The sequence below is a fragment of the Carcharodon carcharias genome, chromosome 18, assembly GCF_017639515.1.
Source record: "Carcharodon carcharias isolate sCarCar2 chromosome 18, sCarCar2.pri, whole genome shotgun sequence".
NCBI lineage: Eukaryota > Metazoa > Chordata > Chondrichthyes > Lamniformes > Lamnidae > Carcharodon > Carcharodon carcharias.
Window position 1 is genome coordinate 17,220,464 of NC_054484.1, and position 27,969 is coordinate 17,248,432.

At 43.1% G+C, this 27,969-nt stretch overlaps 1 protein-coding gene across 8 annotated transcripts in view; it reads left to right on the forward strand.

Annotated features, from left to right (window-relative positions):
* The window catches only part of gabpa (GA binding protein transcription factor subunit alpha), a 54,262-nt gene that overhangs the window by 2,303 nt on the left and 23,990 nt on the right, over positions 1 to 27,969 (forward strand). Inside the window, exons 1-7 of one of the 8 annotated variants that reach the window (XM_041211125.1) lie at positions 1,201 to 1,218; positions 5,471 to 5,542; positions 13,471 to 13,542; positions 19,316 to 19,411; positions 20,593 to 20,740; positions 22,602 to 22,686; positions 24,030 to 24,281. In XM_041211125.1, the coding sequence (XP_041067059.1) occupies positions 19,341 to 19,411; positions 20,593 to 20,740; positions 22,602 to 22,686; positions 24,030 to 24,281 (556 nt within the window). In that variant the 5' untranslated portion in view covers positions 1,201 to 1,218; positions 5,471 to 5,542; positions 13,471 to 13,542; positions 19,316 to 19,340. Of the gene's footprint in view, positions 1 to 1,200; positions 1,219 to 5,470; positions 5,543 to 7,592; positions 7,725 to 13,470; positions 13,543 to 19,257; positions 19,412 to 20,592; positions 20,741 to 22,601; positions 22,687 to 24,029; positions 24,282 to 27,969 lie in introns of those variants that run through there. The other 7 variants (XM_041211124.1, XM_041211123.1, XM_041211131.1 and 4 more) reach the window with 7 other exon arrangements.

The window sequence follows — 27,969 nt, forward strand, 5'->3', positions numbered from 1 at the left end:
CCACCGGGGCTCAGCGCGTGTCTAGACGGGGAGGCTGTCCCCCCACCGGGGCTCAGCGCGTGTCTAGACGGGGAGGCTGTCCCCCCACCGGGGCTCAGCGCGTGTCTAGACGGGGAGGCTGTCCCCCCACCGGGGCTCAGCGCGTGTCTAGACGGGGAGGCTGTCCCCCCACCGGGGCTCAGCGCGTGTCTAGACGGGGAGGCTGTCCCCCCACCGGGGCTCAGCGCGTGTCTAGACGGGGAGGCTGTCCCCCCACCGGGGCTCAGCGCGTGTCTAGACGGGGAGGCTGTCCCCCCACCGGGGCTCAGCGCGTGTCTAGACGGGGAGGCTGTCCCCCCACCGGGGCTCAGCGCGTGTCTAGACGGGGAGGCTGTCCCCCCACCGGGGCTCAGCGCGTGTCTAGACGGGGAGGCTGTCCCCCCACCGGGGCTCAGCGCGTGTCTAGACGGGGAGGCTGTCCCCCCACCGGGGCTCAGCGCCTGTCCCCCCACCGGGGCTCAGCACCTGTCTAGATGGGGAGGCTGTTCCCCCCACCGGGGCTCAGCGTCTCTCTAGACGGGGAGGCTGTTCCCCCCACCGGGGCTCAGCGTCTCTCTAGATGGGGAGGCTGTTCCCCCCACCGGGGCTCAGCGTCTCTCTAGACGGGGAGGCTGTTCCCCCCACCGAGGCTCAGCGCGTGTCTAGACGGTGAGGCTGTCCCATCCCCGGGGATAAGCGGCTGTCTAGGCGGGAAGGCTGTCCCACTCTCCCCGGGGCTCAGCGTCTATCTAGGGTTACTGCACTCTTTGCCCTGTCTATAGTGGTGGTGTTCTCCCCCTGTGTTTTACTGCCCAGTATCCTGGAGGTGAAAGCCCAGGTGTTTGTAACCTCATTGATGAATAGAGCTGGTTGTAACCTCTACAGTTCCTGAACTCATTTGTAATGTGTTGTACACAGTTATGTTCTATTATGGTTAGAGTGACTGAGATTGTGTAGATAATTTTTCTAAATGTTTAGTTGTTTGATGGGGGGTTTGCCTGAAATGGAGATACTTATTGCACTTCCCTGAGAGCAGAGGCACCCAATTGGCAGCTTTAACAGAAAAATGAAAAACAGCCTCATAGCTTAGCCATGCCACTAAACCCATGGCTGGAGCCAACAACTGTCTTTACCTCCCATCCAGATGAAGGTCTAGATTGCCCAGGATGCCTGCTCCTATCCATTGCTCATTATTTGAAGGTATGCTGTGTGAACATTGGGCACAGAGATGTTGTAGCTTGACTGGGATAGACTGACTATGCAGCATATGAAGGATAGTTACTTTGGTGAGGTGTAGATGCTCCCCAAACACCGGTAGAACCATTCCTCAGGCGGTTTTAGCACCTTCAAGAAAGGGATAAACTTAGAAGCTACCTATCTAAGCAAGCTTAAACTGATTTAATCCAGGATTGAATGGTGAGATGGATTTGTGGCTGAAGTAAAGAGGGCTCTGCCGGGCACTGGTCTGTTGCTGCACATCCTGGAGGGGGTTAGCCTTTCTGAGGGTTAACCTCTCTGCCAAAGCCTCTCATGAGAACTTGAGAAGCAATTGATGGGTAAGCTTGGTGCAGGACATTTGGAACTCGGTTGTGACAGGAAATTCCCAGGAGAAGAGAGGAAATGTTCCACATACCCCTTGATTCCCTGAGAGACCAAAAATCTGTCTGTCCCAGCCTTAAATATATTCAACGATGGAGCATCCACAACCCTCTGGGGTAGATAATTCCAAAGATTCACAACCCTTTGAGTGAAGAAATGTCTCATCGCCCAGTCCTGAATAATTGACCCTTTACCCTGAGACTATGCTGCCTTGTTTTAGATTCCCCGGCCAGGGGCATAAACCTCAGAATCTACTCTGTCAAGCCCCATTAGAATCTTGTATGTTATCATGAGATCGTCTCTCGTTCTTCTAAACTCCAGAGAACATGTACCCAGTTTACTCAGCCTCTCATGATTAGACAACCCTCTCATGCCAAGGAATAACCCAGTGAACCTTCGCTGTATTGCCTTCAATGTATGTGTATCCTTCCTTAAATATGGAGATCAAGACTGCGTACAGTCTTGCAGGTGTAATCTCACCAAAGCCCTGTACAGTCGTAGCAAGACTTTTTTATTCCTGTGCTCCAGTTACCGTGGTTATTTAATGGGTGTCACAAAAAAATAAAATATTGGTTTAAATCTTGTTCAAAAGTTAAGTTAAATTTGATAATGCTGTCTGGTGACAGATCTGGGAGTTCCCCGGTGCATGGGAGCATGAGGGCAAGGACTTGTTTCTCCACTGAAACTCCTGAACATCACTTTTGCATGGTAGTCAACGTGTAAGATTGGAATATAGAAAGTTATGGAATGATTTGAATGTGGTTTTATGATTTTGAAAGGAATTGATCGGGTAGCTGGAGAAAAGATTTTTCCACTGGTGGGTATCTCTCAGGCAAAGGGATATAACCTTAAAATCAGAGCTAGGCCATTCAGGAGAGAAATTAAGCTTCCTTTTTTGATAGCTCTAAGTCATTCATGTTTCACAAGCTACTGAGAATACAGGACAGAGGGCAAAAAATTGAAGGGGATAGGAGGGAAGAACCTAGGTTGTCTTGGAGGTGACTTTCTCTCCTGGAGTGCTGCCAATGTTCCGTCTCTGCTCTTTCTCTCTCTCTCTCTCTCTCTCTCTCTCTGCCCCACCACCTCCTCTTACAAAACTTGTCTGGGTGTGAGTAGAGAATGGGATCTTCAAGAACCCCATCTCCTTTCCAAGGGGCTGATGATCCCATGAGGCGTTTGTGACAATTGCCCAACAAATGTGGGAAAAACTTCTCTTCCTTCCCCTCAAGGGTCTCCAATTTCCTTTTATAAAATGACTTGATGTTCGGGATTACCTCCCAACTCATCCACACTGTTCATCCTCCCTGCTCTCCTTGTAAGTGTCAACCATGGCTCAGTGGGTAGTGCTGTCAGAATGTTTCACGTTCAAGTCCAACTCCAGGGACTTGCAACTCAGAAATTTAGGCTGACACTCCAGTACAGTACTAAGGGATTGTAACAATCTCAAGGGTGCCTTTTTTTAGATGAGACATTACACAGAGACCACATGTACCCTCTCAGATGGATGGAAAAGATGGTGCACTATTTTAAGAAAGAGAAGGGAGTTCTCCCCGATGTCCTGGTTAATTCTTATCCTTGATATCATGAAAGCAGATTATCTGGTCATTATCACATGGTTGTTTGTAGGAGTTTATTGTGCTCAAATTGACTGCTGTGTTTCTTACATTAACAAAGGAGACTATGGTTCAAAAGTATATAATTTTCTGGGTAGCACTTTGGAATGAAATGTGGACCTGAAAAATGCTTTATAAATGCAAGTATTTGTCATCCAGCTTCAACCAGGTAACTTGCTTCAACTTGGAGTAATATGAGTTTTCGGGTGCTTGACATTCCTGTAATTCTACCCCGGTCCCTCTGTATGTGACAGTGATTACCCTACTATGTGAAAAGTCTCACTCTTTTTCCCATGTCCTCAAGTTCCAAATAGGGTAGAACTGGCTTTGTGTTTGCAGCTTTCTTATACTATAAGATTCAGCAAGGCAAGAAGGAATGATCAGTTCAAAACAGCTCTACCAGAGGCCTCAGTATATATCACCCATGTGCTTTCCTCTCCACTGGGGAGCAAAATTAAATAAAGCAGAAACTGCACATTTAAAATGGTTTCATTTCTTTTAGCTAACAGTGAGTCAGTGGCAAGAAAGTCCCATAACAGAAGCCAGAAGTGTCCTTTACAGTAACACTGTTACATTTGAGGGACATTTTGACCACCTTGCCCAACATATTTCCTGTGTGTGGGATTATAATGAACTTGAGTTGTAGGCTTTGTTACTGAAAGGCACCAGTCACAGCAGTGACGCAATCTGAGTCAGTGCTTTAATTTTGTTCTTATCTCAATATAGTGGGTGCATGTTACATTGAAGTAGAATTAGCCCCCTCCAGAAACTGTGACAAGTAAATGTTTTTTTAAGACAGGACTGTACCAATTGATTCATTCGGTAGTTTGAACTTCCCCCATTGTTAAGCTAGTTAAAACCTCCATTTGTTAATGTGAATTCTTGTGCAGTAATAGTTGAATGTGTTTCTGCAGTGATTTAATTTTTACATGTGGGTGTTGCACAGTGCATAGATGTGCTGTAGTGCTGCATTTCGATGTAGGACAGGAATTTGTTTGTGTTCTTGCTCGATGTGTTTCGAATGTTTGGCACAGGATGTTATTGTGAGCTGGCACTATCTATAGTACAAAAGCGAAATAATGTGGGTGCTAGAAACTGAAATAAAAATCATTGGCTAATAAAAAGCATTGGCTAAGCCCTGTCGCTTAAGCCATAGTTGTATGCTGCAGGGTTGCATATGTGTGAGATCGGGGAGGCGAAATGTCATTTGGCCACAGAACACCATATATAGGCTTCTCCCATGTGTGTATGTATAAACTGCCTTCCTTGCCCAGTCTTGCTGCTATGTGGCTCCAGTACCACTTCAACATAATTTTAATTGCCTTCTGAAGCAGCCTTGCACTCTGCCCAATTGTATCACCACCTCTCATGGCAACAAGGGATGGGCAAGACCACATCCCAAGAATGAATTATAAAGATGACTTAGTATGCTGACTAGATTTCTGGATATTGATTACGAAGGAAGTGGAGTCTGCGGTTATCCAGGGAGTTTTAAAGCCAATGTGGAAGCAATTTGAAGCCAGTGTCCAACTTGCAGCTATTTCGTCCTTTTGCGGTATTTTTAATTTTTAAAGAGAAATGGAGCTAGCAGCCTACAGGGCAGCAGTGCTGCCGAGAGAAAAGCCTTTTCTGATTTAAAGATTTAAAAAATTTACTTTTCATTATGGCATTGCCAGTCGCCCGCCGGCATCATGTCTATATATGATCTAAGCTGTGAAATTTGATATTGTGTAGCTCCTATTCATTTCTGTATGGTCCAACTGTCCCAGGGTCCTAATGTAGTGTTTTCAGGTAGTCAAATTCCTGTACTTCACCTGGTAATAGTTTCCAGTCTTCGGTTTCTGGCTTACCTCTGGATTCATGCAGTTTATATCCTAATGTAGCTGGTTACTAAGTTGACTTTTGGCCTTGCCACATATCCTGTGCTATTTAGTCAGTCTGGGATGAATTAGCCAAAGAAGCAGCCGTCCACCAAAAGTAATAAGACGCACACCGAACCTATGAGCATGAAATGGCTAGAGTGATGGGGAGAAATTATATAAGTTAGACTTCAAAAATATGTTCGTATAGAAATTAACAACTTGCATAACATGTTTGCAAAGTATTTATATTTAAATGATTTGACAATTAAGTAATTTAATCACATTTCCTTTGATAATGAAGACATTTTATTGCATTTAAAAACACTATGAATGCAAGTTATTGATATGATGTTTGAAATTGTATGACTTTTTTTTCAGAAGCAGTACTGGGCCCATTTTCCAACCTTTTTTCAGAATTGGACAGATCGGGGAAAGTGCCAGCTTGACATCGTAAGTCTACTATACAGAATTCTGTTGTGGAACTTTTGCCTTTATAATGGAATTGTGTAATTTGTTTATGCTCTGTGAATGTGATTATGGACATCCTATTACTGGAGCAAGTGATTTATGAGGGTATCAAATCCTATAAATTTTTGAATTTAACTTGCATAGCTTGATTTTCTGTCCAATGCCGCGGTATTGCATCAAAACGCCCGTGCTGTAGCTAAAATGTGATTTTGCTAAGTGCTAATAAATCACTTGTTCTTGTTATTCCACCTCCTTGGTTTAGATGGCAGACCTGGCTTCAATAGCTCTTCCAGTTCGCATTACTTATAAAGCAGGATCAACCTGTTGGTCCCTTATATTATGCATGCTTGTCTGTAGTCAAAGCAGTTCTGAAATGCATATTTCCTTGGGTATTCTGATAGTGTTGCGTTTTCACTTTGTGGTGATTTTGGAATGTTTGTGACAAGTTCAGAAAAACCTGCCGTCTTGCTTTCATGTTTCTGGTGATTCCTTCTCAATGACTGGAGAACATACGTCAAAAGGAGCGCTTGTACAAGTGGGTCGATGACTTAGCCTGACAAAGTGTCAACCCAGCGCAGCATTGACCTCTGCAAACTCCAGAGAAGTCTCTGGATATCAGCAGCTTATTGATATTGCCATATTGTTGCCTAAGCTAAGTCTGCTATTAGTAACACAGTGATACCATTGTATTTTCAATTATACTTTTATATCTGTAGTAAAAGTTGCATACTCCGTAATTCCAAACTCTGTTGTTGAACAAATAATATTATCTCATCTTGATGATCTTGTGCACGGGAAAGCATATGGTATTTAGTGAGGAAAGTGCTGAGTTCAAGTAAATTATAGTCATCTGATGGACCATTCTTTTCTTGGCTCCTGACCCCTCTGTCATAATCAATGGTCCTATGGAAATAGTCCTCCTGAAATTCTGTCTAAGATATAAATGCAACATCCTTTGTAATATTTCTCTTCCTAACAACTTCAGTGTTGAAATCAAGACTCATTGCACTGCCTCCTACTCTAGACTTCTTTCTTTCACTCCAAACCCAGTTCCACTCTTCCCTTCCTTTAATGTTGGTGTCACCTATTTACCAGTTCCTGATATTGCTCCTCTGTTCTACCCTTTCAGCCTTGATCAATGCACTTTTGTTCACAGAGCACTGTTTTGTTGCGTCAAAGGCTAATCAGCTTGAAGGCAGTCTCGCGTGTTAGGATGCGAAGAGTCAGATAACCTTCGTAATGCTTAGTCTACATGCACAGTGCATGAAGAGCAAGGAATGTACTGAACGTTTCTTGTGAATTAGTTTGCTTAAGAAATAATAATGATTGATAATGAAGGACCTATATAAGGATCCTTACTTTAACAGTTTCCCAGTTATAGTCTTACTGGGACATGGGCTGCTGGAATCCATTAGTCGAAACCTTGCACTTAAGCTATTATTTTGCAGTATGCCTCCTGTGTGATATTTAAATTCATTATCTCCAGTCACTCACACCATCGCCTTAACCAGTGACAAACGGCTTAGCGTTATGCAGCTCAGAATACTGTCTCCATGCACAGTCCAAATTTGCTATCACAAGTTCTAGTGAAGTGTCCTCATCTGAATCATTAACCTCACTTTCTCTTTCCAAAACGGATTGACCCATTGTGCACTTCCAACATCTTCCACTTTTTAAAAAACTTCTTAATTGCTTGCCTTGCTTTTTGTTTTTTTCATGAATTGTGCACAAATTTCTTTTAAGTACAGTGATGCACAGTTGCCACGCCTCTGCTCGAGCTAGTGCTGTTGTAGGCGCAGCACTAAAACAATCAGCCCGGAGGGATAGTTAAAAATCCGCAGGATTTAACTTTGCAGGAAGAGTGAACCGGAAGTGTTCCTGAAAGGGTCAAACTATTTATCTTTTTCATTGGATTGATCAACCCGGCCGTTTTTATACCGGCAGGTGGAGGGTTATTAATAATCGGTCGTTAATTAATAAATCAGCGGATTATTTATTAACAGATTGAGAATTAACCCTTGGGAGCGACCTCCTGGCACCGGAAGTGGAGGGTTGGCTTCCGGTTGTCGCGAGCGGGCTGGCGCAAGAAAAATCAGGAATAAAATTCCCAGCGGGGGGGGGGGAGAGAGAGAGAGAGAGACCCGGGACAGAGGGAGAAAGCGAGGTGAGTGCGTGAGGGAAAAAGAGGCTCAGCGACTGTCTAGACAGGAAGGCTGTCCCATCCCCCCACCGGGTGCAGCGCGTGTCTAGACGGGGAGGCTGTTCCCCCCACCGGGGCTCAGTGTGTGTCTAGACGGGGAGGCTGCCCCCCTACCGAGGCTCAGCGTGTGTCTAGACAGGGAGGCTGTGCCCCCACTGGGGCTCAGTGTGTGTCTAGACGGGGAGGCTGTCCCCCCCCCCACCACCGGGGTTCAACGCCTGTCTAGACGGGGAGGCTGTGCCACCCTCTGGGGCTCAGCATCTGTTTAGATGGGGAGACTCTCCTTTCTGGCTAGGCGGGGAGGCTGTCCTCCCCTCCAGGGCTCAGCGTCTGTCTAGACGGAGAGGCTGCCCCCCTCCCGGGCTCAGCGTCTGTCTAGACGGGGAGGCTGCCCCCTCTTGGTCTCGGCGTCTGTCTAGGCGGGGAGGCTGTCCTCCCCTCCGGGGCTCAGCGTCTGTCTAGGCGGGAAGGCTGTCCCACCCTCTGGGGGTCAGCATCTCTCTAGACGGGGAGACTCCCTCCCTTGTCTAGATGGGGAGGCTGTCCATCCCCTCTGGGGCTCAGCGTCTGTCTAGGCAGGGTGATTGTTTCTCCCCCAACCCCCGGGTTCAGTGTTTGTCTAGATGGGGAGACTGTCGACTCCCAACCCTCCCCCGGTGCTCAGGCTCTGTCTAGATGGGGATATTGCCCCCTCCCAAGGCTCAATGCCTGTCTAGACAAGGAAAATGTTCTCCCACCCCCCGCCCAGGACTCAGTGTCTGTCTAACAAAGCACACATTTGGGGTTAGCACCCATCAACATGGGGAGCTTATCCCCGGGATTAGTGTAGTACCTACTGACTGGAAGACCCCAGGTTCGGTGGTCCGATTACATGGGGAGTGAGCCGCAAAGTTTGATGCTCACTGCCTGATGTATGGGGGGTGAGCATTTCCAATGTTAATGCCTAGCCTATCTATTGGGTGTGTTACCAGGGTTACTGCATTCTTTGCCCTGTCTATAGTGGTGGTGTTTTCCCCCTGTGTTTTACTGCCCAGTATACTGGAGGTGATAGCCCAGGGGTTTGTAACCTCACTGTGCTGAATAGAGCTGGTTATAGCCTCTGCAGTTCCTGAACTCATTTATAGCATGTTGTACACAGTTATGTTCTATTGTGGTTAGTGTGACTGAGATTGAAACTCTGTGTAGATAATTTTTCTAAATGGTTAGTTGTTTGATGGGGGGTTTGCCTGAACTGGAGATACTTATTGCACTTCACTGAGAGCAGAGGCACCCATTTGGCAGCTTTAACAGAAAAATGAAAAACAGCCTCATGGCTTAGCCATGCCACTAAACCCATGGCTGGAGCCAACAACTGTCTTTAGCTCCCATCCAGATGAAGAGCTAGATTGCCTAGGATTCCTGCTCCTATCCATTGCTCATTATTTGAAGGTATGCTACATGAACATTGGGCGCGGAGAAGTGGCTTGACTGGGATAGACTGACTACGCAGCATATGAAGGATAGTTACTTTGGTGAGGTGTAGATGGTCCCCCAGCACCAGTAGAACCATTCCTCAGGAAGTTTTAGCACCTTCAAGAAAGGGATAAACTTAGAAGCTACCTATCTAGGCTATCTTAAACTGATTTAATCCAGGATTAAATGGTGAGATGGATTTGTGGCTGAAGTAAAGAGGGCTCTGCCGGGCACTGGCCTGTTGCTGCACATCCTGGAGGGGGTTAGCCTTTCTGAGGGTTAGCCTCTCTGCCAAAGCCTCTCATGAGAACTTGAGAAGCAATTGATGGGTAAGCCTGGTGCAGGACATTCGGAACTCGGTTGTGACAGGAAATTCCCAGGAGAAGAGAGGAAACGTTCCACATACCCCTTGATTCCCTGAGAGACCAAAAATCTGTCTGTCCCTGCCTTGAATATATTCAACAACGGAGCATCCACAACCTTCTGGGGTAGAGAATTCCAAAGATTCACAACCCTTTGAGTGAAGAAATGTCTCATCGCCCAGTCCTGAATAATTGAGCCTTTACCCTGAGACTATGCTGCCTTGTTATAAATTCCCCGGCCAGGGGCATAAACCTCAGAGTCTACCCTGTCAAGCCCTTTTAGAATCTTGTATGTTACCATAAGATTGTCTCTCGTTCTTCTAAACTCCAGAAAACATGGACCCAGTTTACTCAGCTTCTCATGATTAGACAACCCTCTCATGCCAAGGAATAACCCAGTGAACCTTCGCTGCACTGCCTTCAATGTATGTGTATCCTTCCTTAAATATGGAGACAAGGACTGTGCACAATCTTGCAGGTGTAACCTCACCAAAGCCCTGTACAGTCGTAGCAAGACTTCTTTATTTCTGTGCTCCAGTTACCGTGGTTATTTAATGGGTGTGACAAAAAAATAAAATATTGGTTTAAATCTTGTTCAAAAATTAAGTTAAATTTGATATTGCTGTCTGGTGACAGATCTGGGAGTTCCCTAGTGCATGGGAGCAAAAGGGCAAAGACTTGTTTCTCCACAAACTCCTAGACATCACTTTTGCATGGTAGTCTATGTGTAAGAATGGAATACAGAAAGTTATGGGATGATTTGAATGTGGTTTTATAATTTTGAAAGGAATCGATCGGGTAGCTGGGGAAAAGCTTTTTCCACTGGTGGGTATCTCTCGGGCAAAGGGATATAACCTTAAAATCAGAGCTAGGCCATTCAGGAGAGAAATTAAGCATGAAATGCCCAGAATATATTTCAAACAGTGAAGATGAAAGTAGTTGAGCTTCCTTTTTTGATAGCTCTAAGTCGTTCATGTTTCACAAGCTACTGATAATACAGGACAGAGGGCAGAAAATTGAAGGGGATAGGAGGGAAAAACCTTGTTTGTCTTGGTCGTGACTTTCTCTCCTGGAGTGCTGCCAATGTTCCGTCTCTGCTCTTTTTCTCTCTCACCACCCTTTGCCCCACCACCACCTCTTACAAAACTTGCCAGGGTGTGAGTAGAGAATGGGATCTTCAGGAACCCCATCTCCTTTCCAAGGGGCTGATGATCCCATGAGGCGTTTGTGAAAATTGCCCAACAAATGTGGGAAAAACTTCTCTTCCTTCCCCTCAAAGGTCTCCAATTTCTTTTTATAAAATGACTTGATGTTCGGGATTACCTCCCAACTTATCCACACTGTTCATCCTCCCTGCTCTCTTTGTAAGTGTCAACCATGGCTCAATGGGTAGTGCTGTCAGAATGTTTCGTGTTCAAGTCCAACTCCAGGGACTTGCAACTCAGAAATTTAGGCTGACACTCCAGTACAGTACTAAGGGAGTGTAACAATCTCAAGGGTGCCTCGTTTTAGATGAGACATTACACAGAGACCGCATGTACCCTCTCAGATGGATGTAAAAGATGGTGCACTATTTTAAGAAAGAGAAGGGAGTTCTCCCCGATGTCCTGGTTAATTCTTATCCTTGATATCACGAAAGCAGATTATCTGGTCATTATCACATGGTTGTTTGTAGGAGTTTATTGTACTCAGATTGACTGCTGTGTTTCTTACATTAACAATGGTGACTGCGGTTCAAAAGTATATAATTTTCTGGGTAGCACTTTGGAATGAAATGTGGACCTGAAAAATGCTTTATAAATGCAAGTATTTGTCATCCAGCTTCAACCAGGTAACTTGCTTCAACTTGGAGTAATATGAGTTTTCGGGTGCTTGACATTCCTGTAATTCTACCCCGGTCCCTCTGTATGTGACAGTGATTACCCTACTATGTGAAAAGTCTCTCTCTTTCCCATGTCCTCAAGCTCCAAGTAGGATAGAACTGGCTTTGTGTTTGCAGCTTTCTTATAAGATTCAGCAAGGCAAAAAGGAATGATCAGTTCAAAACAGCTCTACCAGAGGCCTCAGTATATATCACCCATGTGCTTTCCTCTCCACTGGGGAGCAAAATTAAATAAAGCAGAAACTGCACATTTAAAATGGTTTCATTTCTTTTAGTTAACAGTGAGTCAGTGGCAAGAAAGTCCCACAACAGAAGCCAGAAGTGTCCTTTACAGTAACACTGTTACATTTGAGGGACATTTTGACCACCTTGCCCAACATATTTCCTGTGTGTGGGATTATAATGAACTTGAGTTGTAGGCTTTGTTACTGAAAGGCATCAGTCACATCAGTGATGCAATCTGAGTCAGTGCTTTAATTTTGTTCTTATCTCAATATAGTGGGTGCATGTTACATTGAAGTAGAATTAGCCCCCTCCAGAAACTGTGACAAGTAAATGTTTTTTTAAGACAGGACTGTACCAATTGATTCATTCGGTAGTTTGAACTTCCCCCATTGTTAAGCTAGTTAAAACCTCCATTTGTTAATGTGAATTCTTGTGCAGTAATAGTTGAATGTGTTTCTGCAGTGATTTAATTTTTACATGTGGGTGTTGCACAGTGCATAAATGTTCTGTAGTGCTGCATTTCGATGTAGGACAGGAATTTGTCTGTGTTCTTGCTCGATGTGTTTCGAATGTTTGGCACAGGATGTTATTGTGAGCTGGCACTATCTATAGTACAAAAGCGAAATAATGTGGGTGCTAGAAACTGAAATAAAAATCATTGGCTAATAAAAAACATTGGCTAAGCCCTGTCGCTTAAGCCATAGTTGTATGCTGCAGGGTTGCATGTGTGTGAGATCGGGGAGGCGAAATGTCATTTGGCCACAGAACACCATATATAGGCTTCTCCCATGTGTGTATGTATAAACTGCCTTCCTTGCCCAGTCTTGCTGCTATGTGGCTCCAGTACCACTTCAACATAATTTTAATTGCCTTCTGAAGCAGCCTTGCACTCTGCCCAATTGTATCACCACCTCTCATGGCAACAAGGGATGGGCAAGACCACATCCCAAGAATGAATTATAAAGATGACTTAGTATGCTGACTAGATTTCTGGATATTGATTACGAAGGAAGTGGAGTCTGCGGTTATCCAGGGAGTTTTAAAGCCAATGTGGAAGCAATTTGAAGCCAGTGTCCAACTTGCAGCTATTTCCTCCTTTTGCGGTATTTTTAATTTTTAAAGAGAAATGGAGCTAGCAGCCTACAGGGCAGCAGTGCTGCCGAGAGAAAAGCCTTTTCTGATTTAAAGATTTAAAAAATTTACTTTTCATTATGGCATTGCCAGTCGCCCGCCGGCATCATGTCTATATATGATCTAAGCTGTGAAATTTGATATTGTGTAGTTTCTATTCATTTCTGTAAGGTCCAACTGTCCCAGGGTCCTAATATAGTGTTTTCAGGTAGTCAAAGTCCTGTACTTCACCTGGTAATAGTTTCCAGTCTTCGGTTTCTGGCTTACCTCTGGATTCATGCAGTTTATATCCTAATGTAGCTGGTTACTAAGTTGACTTTTGGCCTTGCCACATATCCTGTGCTCTTTAGTCAGTCTGGGATGAATTAGCCAAAGAAGCAGCCGTCCACCAAAAATAATAAGACGCACACCGAACCTATGAGCATGAAATGGCTAGAGTGATGGGGAGAAATTATATAAGTTAGACTTCAAAAATATGTTCGTATAGAAATTAACAACTTGCATGACATGTTTGCAAAGTATTTATATTTAAATGATTTGACTATTAAGTAATTTAATCACATTTCTTTTGATAATGGAGGCATTTTATTGCATTTAAAAAAACTATGAATGCAAGTTGTTGATATGATGTTTGAATTTGTATGACTTTTTTTTTCAGAAGCAGTACTGGGCCCATTTTCCAACCTTTTTTCAGAATTGCACAGATCGGGGAAAGTGCCAGCTTGACATCGTAAGTCTACTATACAGAATTCTGTTGTGGAACTTTTGCCTTTATAATGTAATTGTGTAATTTGTTTATGCTCTGTGAATGTGATTATGGACATCCTATTACTGGAGCAGGTGATATGAGGGTATCAAATCCTATAAATTTCTGAATTTAATTTGCATAGCTTGATTTTCTGTCCAATGCTGCGGCATTGCATCAAAACGCCCGTGCTGTAGCTAAAATGTGATTTTGCTAAGTGCTAATAAATCACTTGTTCTTGTTATTCCACCTGCTTGGTCTAGATGGCAGACCTGGCTTCAATAGCTCTTCCAGTTCACACTACTTATAAAGCAGGATCAACCTGTTGGTCCCTTTTATTATGCATGCTTGTCTGTAGTCGAAGCAGTTCTGAAATGTATATTTCCTTGGGTATTCTGATAGTGTTGAGTTTTCTCTTCGTGGTAACTTTGGAATGTTTGTGACAAGTTTAGAAAAACCTGCCGTCTTGTTTTCATGTTTCTGGTAATTCATTCTCAATGACTGGAGGACAGACACCAAAAGGAGCGCTTGTACAAGTGGGTCGATGACTTAGCCTGACCAACTGTTAACCCGGCGCAGCATTGACTTCTGCAAACTCCAGAGGAGCCTCTGGATTTCAATAGGGGCAGCAGCTCATTGATATTGCCATATTGTTGCCTAAGCTAAATCTGCTATTAGTAACACAGTGATATAAAAGTATCATTAAAAATACAATGGTATCTGTAGTAAAAGTTGTATACTCCGTAATTCCAAACTCTGTTGTTGAACAAATAATATTATCTCATCTTGATGATCTTGTGCACGGGAAAGTATGTGGCATTTAGTGAGGAAAGTGCTGAGTTCAAGTAAATTAAAGTCATCTGATAGACCATTCTTTTGGCTCTTGACCCCTCTGTCATCATCAACGGTTCTATGGTTAATAGTGGTCCTGAAATTCTGTCTAAGGTATAAGTGCAACATCCTTTGTAATATTTCTCTTCCTAACAACTTCAGTATTGAAATCAAGTCTCATTGCACTGCCTCCTACTCTAGACTTCTTTCTTTCACTCCAAATCTTGGAGTATTTTCCCAGTTCTACTCTTCCCTTCCTTTAATGTTGGTGTCACCTATTTACCAGTTCCTGATATTGCTCCTCTGTTCTACCCTTTCAGCCTTGATCATGCAATGCACTTTTGTCCACAGAGCACTGTTTTGTGGTGTCAAAGGCTATTCAGCTCGAAGGCAGTCTCGCATGTTAGGATACGAAGAATCAGATAACCTTCGTACTGTTTAGTCTACATACACAGTGCATGAAGAACAAGGAACGTACTGAACGTTTCTTGTGAATTAGTTTGCTTAAGAAATAATAATGATTGATAATGAAGGACCTAAAAGGATCCTTACTTTTACAGTTTCCCAGTTATAGTCTTACTGGGACATAGGCTGCTGGAATCCATTAAACGAAACCTTGCACTTAAGCTATTATTTTGCAGTATGCCTCCTGTGTGATATTTAAATTCATTATCTCCAGTCACTCACACCATCGTCTTAACCAGTGACAAACAGCTTAGCGTTATGCAGCTCAGAATACTGTCTCCATGCACAGTCCAAATTTGCTATCACGACTTCTGGTGAAATGTCCTTATCTGAATCATTAACCTCCCTTTCTCTTTCCAAAACGGATTGACCCATTGTGCATTTCCAACATCTTCCACTTTTTAAAAACTTCTTAATTGCTTGCCTTGCTTTTTGTTTTTTCATGAATTGTACACAAATTTCTTTTAAGTACAGTGATGCACAGTTGCCACGCCTCTGCCTGAGCTAGTGCTGTTGTACGTGCATTTATACTGATGCATGTTTTGTACTGGAATGTCTGATCGTGAATTGATTACTTAAGGAACACACTGTTAGGTAGGCTGGCATCCCGTAAGCAGCTGTGTGATGGACAAGTAGTTAACCTGTTGGTACTTGAGGGAGAAATTGTTGGCCAGGAACTAGCAGAACTCCCTACTCTTCAAATAAAGTCAAGGATCTTTAGCAGCCACCAGTTCAAGCAGATGGCATCTCAGTTTGATATCTTGCCCAAAGGATGGCACCTCCAATAACGTAGCACTCTTGCTGCTATGTTGGAATGTCGATTATTCACTTATATCCACATATGATTTCCAGCACAAATGAACATTCAGCCTAACTGACCTGTGCTGATGTTTATACACCACACCTTCTTCCCATCCCTCTTTATGTAACCTTATTAGCAGAACCTTCTGTTCCTTTCTCCCTTGTGTGTTTATCTAGCTTCTCCTTAAATGCATCTTTGCTATTTCCCTCAGTTTCCACATTCTAACCACTCTCAGTAAACAAGTTTCTCCTGAATCCCTATTGAATCTCTGTGCTACCTACTTAAGATCAGCTCTCTGCTGACTTTAAGCTTTGCAAATGAATATTACAGAATGCTCTTAATTTACTTTTGGGAGGAAGAGTGAAAAATAATCTTGACAATGCAGGTGTATTAATTTCAAACAACCTCGAAGCTAGGGGAGAAAATCATAGTGGAACTAATTGTCTTTAATTAAACAATATTCAGTGCCATTTATCAACTCGTTGCTGCAGTGACCTCAGGTCCTCACTCAATTGGGATTATATCAGAGAGTTTGAGTCAACATGTGGGTTAGGATGATTAAATTTGGCAAGTAAATCAGGATTGAAAATTGGAAGAAAGTTGTTGCAAATTTTATTTGGAGTTCATGGTTGTTGGAAAGATGTGCATAAAATGATTAGATTGGGCATGGATATTATGCAGCCCCCATTCTTCCCCTTCCCCATTACCCTAGTTGAAATGCATCGTCGGAGAAGAAAAGAGTTGACGTTTCGAGTCCTCATGACCCTTCGACAGGGTCATGAGGACTCGAAACGTCAACTCTTTTCTTCTCCGCCGATGCTGCCAGACCTGCTGAGTTTTTCCAGGTAATTCTGTTTTTGTTTTGGATTTCCAGCATCCGCAGTTTTTTTGTTTTTAACCCTAGTTGAAATGTTGTGCTTGCTCACACATGATGAATGACCACCTCTGTATGACACAAAGAGTGGCTGACACTTGTGCAACTAAATGCTAACATCTCCCATAGAGGAAAATGTAAACCGAAAGGCACAAACCATTCTATAACCTGACCTCCTCTTAGAAGACTCTTTGTTCAGGTTTTCCACTGAAGGTGCAAATTTCTGTAAGGAAATCAGGGTTCTCATTGTTATCTGGCCACAGGTACAGTGTGCTAAAATTTGCATCCTATCCATTTTACCACTATTGATCGTTATGCTTACCAAGCGTGCACTTTCACCTTGGGATTAACAAGTAGCAATCAGAATTGGGAACCCGAACTACTTTCACCATACTGAACCCTCAACCTACCTCCAACAAGCCAGCTATATTGTAGTTAATTGTAGTACCTGTACTGTTGAGACTTACTAGTGTCAGTTAACTCATTGTAGCATAGAGATCAAACTTGTGATTTTCTGATCTGTATTGCTAAGCTAAACATTGGATAAATTTAATGCATCACCAAGGAGGTTTGAGTGATTTTTTTTTTCTCTCGACCAAGTAGCGCAATTATTCAAAACTGTTTTCTGTACCAGGTTTGGGTATTTATGCTGAATAGACACCTGGAGGTATCTAATTTGTAAGAGGGTGCATAAAAATATAGTCTGTCTTAATCTCATTGATGTGAAAACCAAACTGGCAATCGGGTGGATTTTTGGCCATGGTTATGCCACTTCCAAATCCAGATTGTGGGTTTGGTGTCTAAGGTGCAAGTTGTTGGTAATCAATTAAAGATCAGACTCTATGTAGTCATTAGTGGAGAGGTTAGATATGTATGGACACATCACCATTTGTTTCTCTTATTTGTTAAATAGCGAGACAGTCTTTCTTTTCAATTCATGCTGAAGATACGACATTTTCGTGTATATGTATACCCCCTTCTCTCCCCCTTCCTTTGTGCTGAGAATATATGCATGTATCTTACCTGAGTGGTCATTTATTTTAAGCTTGTGAAGCTAGGTAGCTATGGTAACTTAGCAGTTATAGTACTGAACTAGCAAGCCAGAAACTTGAGTATTCAAATTCCAACCACCAACCTGTACCAAGTAGTGAAACTGAATTCAGTAAACCTGACCGTTTCTGAGCTAACAGCAGATAAATATCCGTGGTGGCTGCTGGATTGTCATTAAAAACTTAATCAGTTCACTAATTATCCCTACCTGACCTGCTTCATAACTCCCTGTCCCATGCTATTGCCCATGTGACAATTAAATAGGTAATATGTAATGCCTTACTAGTGTTGCCAACATCTCAGAAATGATTTTTTTTTCCAAAAGATGGTTATTTGATTGTGGATGTTTGGGGTGTTCTCAGATTGCATTTAGATTTTTGGTTCTGGCAGACCAAACTGATAAGATCATAGTTCACAGTAACTTTTTAGTTTACATTGTGCAGTCTGCTCACCCGTTGAACTTTGATTTGTTTTAAAGTAGTTTTAAGATGGCCACATTTGTGTGTACTTTCAATGCGTTGGCAATCAAGAGTTGAGAATCTCTACATTGCAACTGGGGCGAAATTGAAACAATTAATTTCTCCCTCCATAATTACAGGGGAATGAGGCCAGTTGAAGTGCCTCAACACTGGCCTGGCTAAAGTCAGGTAACTTTCACGGCCCTAGATGCACCTGTTTGGTCTGTGTGACTCAGTGCTGTACTAATTAAAGCTTTTAGACAGCGAGGCATTGATAGATTCTGAAACAATTTTATTTAAACCCCTTGTGACAAACCAGTTGCTGATGACGTTAACATTTTTTTGGTAAGAAAAGCAGCAGCTGCCTGATGTATCACCAATTTGACACATAAAAGAGAATGTTGCTCTTGTTTTGCTTAGGGTAGATCAGGAAATATGTAGAACAGCAAACATGTGACCAATCTGAAATGCGCTCAAACACCTCCCTGCTACCCCCCACCCCCAAGTCTAGGACACTGGTAAAAGCAATACTTTGTTCAAATTTTCAGAAATGTGAACAGTTGCCTTTGTCTGAAAATATCTTTGCACTTATGTTTTCTCTCACCTACGCACAACTCCCACTCCTGTGAATAAGTCAGTGCACGAACATGCAAAGTGATCCAGTACTAAATCATACAAACCCGGAAAAGACCACAGATGTTTCTGAGTCAGAAGGAAAGACTTGCATTTATATTGCACCTTTCACGACCTCGGGGTGACCCAGAATGCTTTGCAGCCAGTGAAGTACTTTTGAGGTGTAGACGCTGTTATAATATGGGAAATGCAACAGCTACTTTACACTCTGCAAACTTTAACAAGCAACAAAGTGATGATGACCAAATGACCTGTATTTGTGATGTTGATTGAGGGATAAATATTGGCCGGGGCACCAGGGAGAGCTGTCCTCTGCTCTTCTTCAAGATAGTGCCATAGGATCTTTTACATTCACTTTAGAGAGCCTCAGTTTAACATATCATCTGAAAGATGTACATGAATGGCCATGTGTGAACAATGGACACCAAAGAGAAACTTGCAGCCTAAACCCAACATGAGCCAGCACCTTGAGGAGGGGCAAGAGAATGAAATAAAGTTGTGGTAAGGAAACTGTAAGTTGGTCATTTGACAGGCAAACATTTAATTCTGCAGCTTCCCAACCCTGTTGCATGTGCTTTATTTTTCAGATTAATTGTGCGGAGCTTTCTTTGCTGAAAGATGTGTATTACTTTACTTTAAACGCAGATTGTGAGTTCCAGATTCCACAACCATGACGAAGAGATCAGCAGAAATAGAAATAGAAATAGATGGCGAGGAGAAGCGGCATTGCACAGAAGAGAGGTAAACTGGAAAATTGTTTCTAGAGCCCACACACTCAATGGGTTTATTGTTCAGTACAATTGGTTGAATGTTGCAAGGATTCTTTTTGCTCAGTCACTTTTTTTTGATTTGTGTATTTTCTTTTGAAGGATAGAATTATTTATTTAACTGCATGGAAAGGAATCATTTATTGCTGAGAAGTGGGGCATTTTTAGCAATGGGTATCAGCAGGGACAGAGCAAGTGTACAGTTAGATGCAGAGTGCAGCTCCTTCTCTGCTCCCAACAATGAGCCTTTACCATAAACTCAGAATTGTGCCTCCGATCATATTAGGGATATTTCTGCTTTTCTCAGTAGTCTCTTGATTTAGACTGCTAGCTGAGTATGAAGTTTAGAGGCTATTTTGTGCTATGGACTCTGACCATAAAATCCTGAATTTAAATTCCCATGCATCTTTTTGTTACAGGTCCTTTTAATATCAATCCCATATCCTCATGTGATGTGAGTCCTTCCGTTTTGTGAGCAGTATTCTTTGAAGGGTTTTTTTAATCCTTCAGTAACCTACTCCAACATCTGAGCACTTGGCTTATTTTCCCTTGCATGTAGAAGATTGAGGTTTGATCTGATCAAAGTGTACAAAATGTTACAAGTATTTGACAGGGGAAGATGCAAGGAAACTACCCCCCCCCCCCCCCCCCCCCCCCCCCTCCAAGTGGGGGATATCAAGAACAGGGGATCATAATCTTAAAGTAAGAACTAGACCGCTCAGAAGTGAAATCAAGAAGCACTTTCTCATACTAAAGGATAGTAAAAGTCTGGTATTCTCTTCCCCCAAAGGCTCTGAATGTGGGGAAGAGGTTGGTCATGAGGTGGGGTTTGGAGTGGGTGTGGGTGCTGGTTGTTTTTGTGTGGTTAGATTTTTGTTTGTTGAGGATCTCGAGTAATATGGAGCCACAGTGGGTAAATGAAATTAAGAAACAAATCAACTGTGATCTATTTGAATGGTGGAGCAGATTGAGGGGCTGAATGGCCTTCTATGAACAGATGAAGCCCTAGATGGGTTGTTGGCGACAAACATCTGTGTTTTCCTTCTATTACATGGAAGGGGTATACAAAATTTTTCTAAAGATCCAATCTCAGTTGTTCATTTATAGAGCAAGCTTTTTCAAAAAGCTTCTTATCCCTTTTTATTTGCTTTTCAGCATTGCAGAGCAGACAGCCATCACCACAGCAGAGTTTGTGAGCCAGTCCATTGACATCAATGAGCCCGTTGGAAACCTCAAGAAGTTGTTAGAGCCACGTCTTCAGTGTTCTTTGGAAGCACATGAGATTTGTCTCCAGGATATTCTGGTAAAGAATAAGAAGATTTGATTAATGTTTTGAAGCATTGCATGCTATGACAGTGGGGAAAAATGGCTGTCCAGTTTCCTACACTGATGGGCGCCTAGTTCATGTTGCAGTATTGTGTGCACTAGGTGTTCCTCGGCAGGTGCTATCCACTGCAGTTATTCCTAGTACTCTCCTACTATTTTGCTTCAAAGAGCTGTGGATAGAGGCTGAGAGCCACTTGCCCTCCCCTTCGCCACTGTCAGCACATAACCCAGGGCGATCAAAAGGAAAGTGAAAGGAGTCTAGTTTTAAATAAAATGTCATGTGGGAAATGTTACACTTTTGACTAATATAGGAACCTGATGCTCATAGATCCTGTCCTTTACTAAGTTTTAAATTCCAAACACCTCACCTTTGCTGACTTCATTTGGCTCCTCCTCTTCCCAGCAGACCTATGTCTGAATCATCATCATCTCCATCAAGACCATTAAAAGCTTCTTCCAACCCTAGCACACCTCAAACTCTGTGCTTCCTCTGCTCCAGTATCGGAGCCTGAGACTTCAGCCATAACATTATACGGGTGATGGTGGCTTAATTGTAATGTCACTGGATTGGCAATCCAGAAGCCCAAGCTATTGCTGTGAGGACAAGGGCTCAAATCCCACCATGGTAGCTGGTGGAATTTAAATTCAATTAATACATCTGGAATTAAAAGTTATTCTTAGTAAAGGAGACCGTGGAACTCTCATCATCACAATTGTTGTAAAAACCCATTTGGTTCACTAATGCCCTTCAGGGAAAGAAATCTGCCGTCCTTACTTGGTCTGGCCTGTTCCAGATCAATTGCAATATGGTTAACTCTAAACTGCCCTCTGAAATGGCATAGCAAGCCACTCGGTTCAAGGGCAATTAGGATGAGCAACAAAATGTTCTTCTCACCAGTGGTGTAAACGTCCCATGAAAGAATAATAAAAAAAAAGCTCCTACAATCTACCTATATCTCTTGCAGTCTCCTTTTGCAATTCAACACTTGCTCAAAACTTCTTTGACTGAGTTTGTTACCACCCTTAACTTCCTGCTCTAGTCCTACAACCCTAAATTAGCACCTTCCATCGCATGTATTTTTAATTTGTCTATAGGATGGCAAGGCCAGCATTTATTGCCCAAGCTTATACAACCAAATGTGGAATCACATAAAAGCCAGACCGGGTAAGAACAGACATCCTTCCCTGAGTTATGAAGGATTTTGACGAAGTGAATAGCAAAGGACTATTTACTATGGTTAGTGATCAGAGATCATCAATTTAAAATTGTTAGAGTGAGGAGAAATTTGAAGAGAAATTTTACACAGAGGGTTAATGGACCACAGGATACTTTGCTATAGGGTGCGGCTGAGGAAGAGACCATTGTATTTTTTAAGGGAAAAGCGGATAAATATTTGAAGCATCAGAAAATAAAGGGTTATGGGGAGACAGCAGCGCAGAAGAATTAGTATGGGATTGCTTTAGTAGAGAGCCAGTACTTACACAGTGGGCCAAATGGTCTCCTTCAGTGCTGTAAACTTGAATGCTTCTAATTATTTTAGTAAGCATCCTTCGTTAAATTTGTCTGTTGCTGGGTGGAGATAGGAGAAAAAGTAACAGCAACTTGTTTTATATCTGAATGTTTTAAGAAGCTTAATGTCCCCTTTCCATCAGAGAGTACTCCAGGTGCAATTGCTTTTACAGTGTGGACAGTAGTTCTCTGCCTCTAGTTCATTACTAGCTTCAACCTATACAACCATCAACTTTTCCTTCTGCAGTAGAATCATATCTAATGAATTAGATTTGGGATGTCCTTTGAACCTAATAACGTTTCATGCTTTGTCTGCCTCCTGTTATAGCTGGATCCTAACCGCAGTTTATTTGACCAAGGAGTGAAAACTGATGGCACTGTTCAACTCAGCGTGGAAGTCATTTCCAGACAAGGTAAGCTTGGTCTAAATCTTAGAACAGCTTGACCTTGCATTGCATGCTGTGTTCAAGGCCTAAGAACAGGCATATTTTTCCTATTCAGGAAACATGACCTAACTAGACTGATTGTAGGGAGCCTAATCAGAAATTTATTGGCATGTTCCCGGATTGCGTTTTTTTTTTTCCCTTTTACTTGTTTGCTCTCCGCCTCCCCATCGCACTCCTCCGTCCAGCTGTCTGGAGCATTACTGGACTTGCATGAGGAGTGTGATCAGAATTGCATCTTAGCCCACCTATAATCCTGTAGAAATGGGACACTGATGCCACTGCTGGTGACAGCCCCAATTTAAATTTGCTGGGTTTGCCAAGGCTGCTGCCAGGAAGACCCAAAAAAAAACCAGACCGCACTAACACAGATGTAAAAGCAGCTTTCCAGACTTTTCCCTGTAGGCTATGAATTTTTACAATCGCCATTTGTTTAGTCTCCCACTGCCTAGCCCAGGAGCACTGAGGCAATAGCAATTGTTCTGCAGAAGTCCTGGATGAGATCAATTAGCTTGGCCTAAACCAGAAACTGAGCTTGATGCTTTCCTGGGATAAAACTACTGTTCTTCCTGTATTGAATATACAGCACTGAAACAGGCCATTCAGCCCCACTGGTCGACAAGAGTCTCCTCCCACCCTTCATTTAAGCCCATCAATGTATCCTATTCCTTTCTACCTTGCGTGACTTCCTCTTAAACGCATCTATGCTATTCACTTCAGTTATTCTTGCAGTAGCTTGTTCCACATTCTCGCCACTTTCTGAATAAAGAAGTTCCTCACGTTCCCTTGTGATTTATTGGTGACTACTTATATTTATGGCCCCTAGTTTTGATATCTCCCCCACAAACGGAAACATGTTACCTATGTCTAACCTATCAAACCCTTTCATAATTCAGCCTTCTCGAGGTGATAAGAGCCCCAGTTGTTCAGCCTTTCCTGATACATGTGAAACCTCTCGGTACTGGTAATAACTTTGTATATCTTTCTTCAGCTTTCTCCTGTGCGCCTCTATCCTTTGTGTAATATGGAGACTAGAATTGTTAGACCACCCCAAGTGAGTTCTATCTGAGGTTTTATACAAGTTTAATCCGTCTCTCTAGAAATGGTCCCTCAAACTTCGTTATTTTTATGGCCTTATTAACTCGTGTCACTACTTTTAGTGATTTGGCTACCTACGCTTGTTATGACGTAGCAGATGATGTGTGCCAGGTGGACCAAATCTACAACGGAAACTTGATCACACTATCACAATGGTTTTGCAATTTGTATTTATAATGAGAAGATTACTTTTGTTTAAGTGTTGTTACCTTCAGCAGGAGTGGAACCAAAGCTGAACATCCTAGAGATTGTTAAGCCTGTTGAAACGGTTGAGGTCGTTATCGACCCCGATGCAACACATCAAGCAGGTGCCGAGGCCCAGCTTGTGGAGGAAGCACAAGTGATAACGTTGGACGGCTCAAAGCAACTGACAGCGATTCCAGACGAGACTTCTGAGCAAGTGACACGATGGGCTGCAGCCCTCGAGGGTTATCGGAAAGAGCAGGAGCATCTCGGAATACCATATGGTATGGAACTGACTTTACTTAATTATATATAAGTAGAATGTACAGCACAGCAACAGGACACTCAGCCCAACTGGTTTATGCTGGTGATTATGTTGCACATGAACCTTCTCCCACCTTACCTCATTACACTCTATTAATCTATCCGTCTATTTCTTTCTCAATTCTTCTTTAGTTTCCCATCACTGCTATTATCCTCAACTACTCCATGTGGTATCAAATGGAGCAGTCAAGTGAACTCCCCTTCCTTGATGTACCAGTTGAGAAATCTATCAGGGGGTTCTCTTCCACGGTCTACCGCAAGCTTACCTTCACGGGTTAATGTACGCATTAGGATTCTTACAGTTTCACGCGTTATATGATTGGTCTTGTCAGCAACCTTGTAAATAGGGACAAAGTCATTTGCTCACCAGGCAAGCTTGATGCTGAAATAGGGCACATCAAAGGCATCCTGGGGGAGAGTGGCCAACCTGATCAGGTCAATTCGCGCTCTATATCACGCAAACTCACAAACGGGCCTAAGGCCGTCATTTTCAGCCCTGAAAAATGCCCAGTCTACCCCAGGTTACCCTGGAAGGGCAAGGTATCTCAAAGTTTGAGCAACAGGTGAAGCTAGCTGTTTCACGATGCTACTATGCAGTAGCAACACAAGTGGTATTTACCACTAACAGGATGCTGCCATCAAGTCAAAAAGACATTCTGTCTATCACACAAATGAATATGTGGTATCTGAATTTCAGTGCCAATGTGATGCTAGGTATGTGGGCCGTACATCCCAAATCCAGCGGATTGTATCAAGCAGCATGTCCCAGCTGCTGTTCACAACGGGCAAGGTACAGACTGAACCTAACCAGTCGGTGGTTGTAAAAACCCAAAACTCAGTGTCCAACATTAGATGTGATTCCGTGATTGCTAAATATCCCTCATTGTGCTAAGAATTATGCAGATGCCAATTTAAAATTGTCAGTGTAATGCATTTGCATATACTGGAAGCTACATATCTCAAGCCCTGTTCTTTGCAGGCAGAAAGAACATGTACACACATTGCACCTGTTTCAGCTAAACAAAATAAGTGGCAGCCATTTGCTGGCTCATTCCTCAGGGCAATGCCTTGACCAATTTTTTTTTTTAATTCATTTACAGGATGTGGGTGTCGCTGGCTAGGCCAGCATTTATTGCTCATCCCTAATTGCCCTTGAGAAGGTGGTGATGAGCTGCCGCCTTGAACCGCTGCAGTCCCTGTGGTGTAGGTACACCCGCAGTGCTGTTAGGGAGGGAGTTTCAGGATTTTGACCCAGCGACAGTGGATCAGTGACAGCAATCCATGTCCAAATGCAGCACAACCTGGACAATATCCAGACTTGGGCTGATAAGTGGTAAGTAATGTTTGTGCCACAGGAGTGCGAGGCAATGATCATCTCCAACAAGAGAAAATCTAACCATCGCCCCTTAACGTTCACTGGAATTACCATCGCTGAATTCCTCCACTGTCAACATCCTGGGGGATACCATTGACCAGAAACTAAACTGGACCAGTGATATAAATACTGTTTTCTATAAGACCAGGTCAGGGGCTAAGAATCCTTGCTGCATTTGAACATGGACTGCTTCAGCATCTGAGGAGTTGCAAATGGTGCTGAACATTGTGCAATCATCAGCAAACATCCCTGCCTTGGTGATGGAAGGAAGGTCATAGATGAAGCAGCTGAAGATGGTGACACAAGGACACAACCCTAAGGAACTCCTGCAGTGATGTTCTGGAGCTGAGATAATTGACCTCCACAACCACCTACCTTTGTGCTAGGTATGACTCCAACCAATGGAGTTTTCCCACTGATTCCCATTGACTCCAGTTTTGCTAGGACTCAAACTCTGCTTGGCAGTTAACTCTCAGTCACCATCAATTGATGCTTTCTTCTTGGCAACCGCCTCCACCAATCAGAGTCTACTAGCCAACCAATCAGCACTCTTCTCATACTGTATAAATTGTTGTTTTCCCCTTATGTTGGTATTCTTGCGAAGTGTCATGATGAGTGCCAGACGAAAAACTTGGTCTTTTTTTTTCCAGCAGTACTTAAGTTCCATACTACCAAACGACTGTTGGTCTCACATTCCTGAGATGTATAAATTTGCTGTGTTTATGTTTTTTTAAATGCCTTGCTGGATCAAGGTGAGACATCAATTGCTGGGGCATGGAAATCTTTCTGTTTTGGGGATTTCAGTGCCTAATTCGAGCATTCCAAATTGGATGCCCTAGATTGTGGTGTAGAAGTCGACACAGCATATAAGAGGACCTTGGTTTTTCAGTGACAAGAAGCAAGCTCAGGCCTATACTCAGCATATAAGTTGACCCTCCATTTTTCAGCTAATTAATGCATGTTTAGGCCTATACTCACATTGGGAGTTGGCCTCAATTTTTCAGCTAGGAAATACATATTTAGGTTCTACTCACCTTGTATGTGGGTGCATAAGACCAAGCAGGCAATATGGGCCTGTTGCCAAGGAGATGTGTGGGAATTTAAGGCCTGTGCACCTAGATCAGGTTGTGCATGGCGACTGGCGAACAGAGATGGGCCCTCCCGCACGCCATGAACTATGGTACTTGCCCAAGTAACTTTCACACCACATCACAGGCGATGACCATCTCCAACAAGAGAAAATCTAACCATCCTTCCCTTGACATTCAATGACACTGAATTCCCTACAATCAACATCCTGGGGGTTACCCTTGTCCGGAAACTAAACTGGACTGTTACTGTGGCTACAAGAGCAGGTCAGAGGCTGGGAGTTCTGTGGAGAGTAACACAGTTTCTGTCTCCACAAAGTTGTCCACTATCTGCAAGGCACAAGTAGGGTCTGCAATGGAATATTGTCCATTTGCCTGGATGAGCAAAGAGCCAATAACACTCGAGAAGCTTGACACTGTTCAAGACAAAGCAGCCCGTTTGATCAACACCCCTTTCACCACCTTAAACCTTCACTCCCTCCACTACTGATGCTCAGTGGCAGCAGTGTGTACCATCTAAACGATGCACTCGCCAGGCCTCCTTCGGCAGCATCTTCCAAATCTGCGACCTCTAGCACCTAAGAAGACAAGGACAGCTGATGCATGGGGCACACAACACCTGTAAGTTCCCCTCCAAGCCACACACCATCCTGACTTAGAACTATCTCACTATTTCTCTACTGTCACTGGATCAAAATGCTGGAATCCCTTCCTAACAACAATGTGGCTGTTCCTAAACCCTGTGGACTGCAGTAATTCTAAAAGGCATCTCTCCACCACAACCTAACTCGAGCAATTTGGGAAGGCAACAAATGCTGGCCTAGCCTACAACGCTAACATCTCATGAAAGAATTAAAAACAAAGCAGAGCTGCCTTTACTTTACCCCTATAATGTGAACATTGTCCCCATTCTGCAATAACTCCTTACTAATATACTAGCTTAAGAATTTTCTATTTCAGTATCAGATGTGCAGGGGCTTTCTGAATAAAACTGGCAATTTAGAGGTAGTTTCCTGCTGCAATCCAGGCATAACCTGTCCAAATTCCTTTGGAGCAGGATCTTACAACGAACAGACACTATATGAAAGAATTAAAAACAAAAACAAAGTAGAGCTGCCTTTACTTTGCCCCTATAATGTGAACATTTCCTCCATTATGCAAAAACTCCTTACTAATTTAGCAATT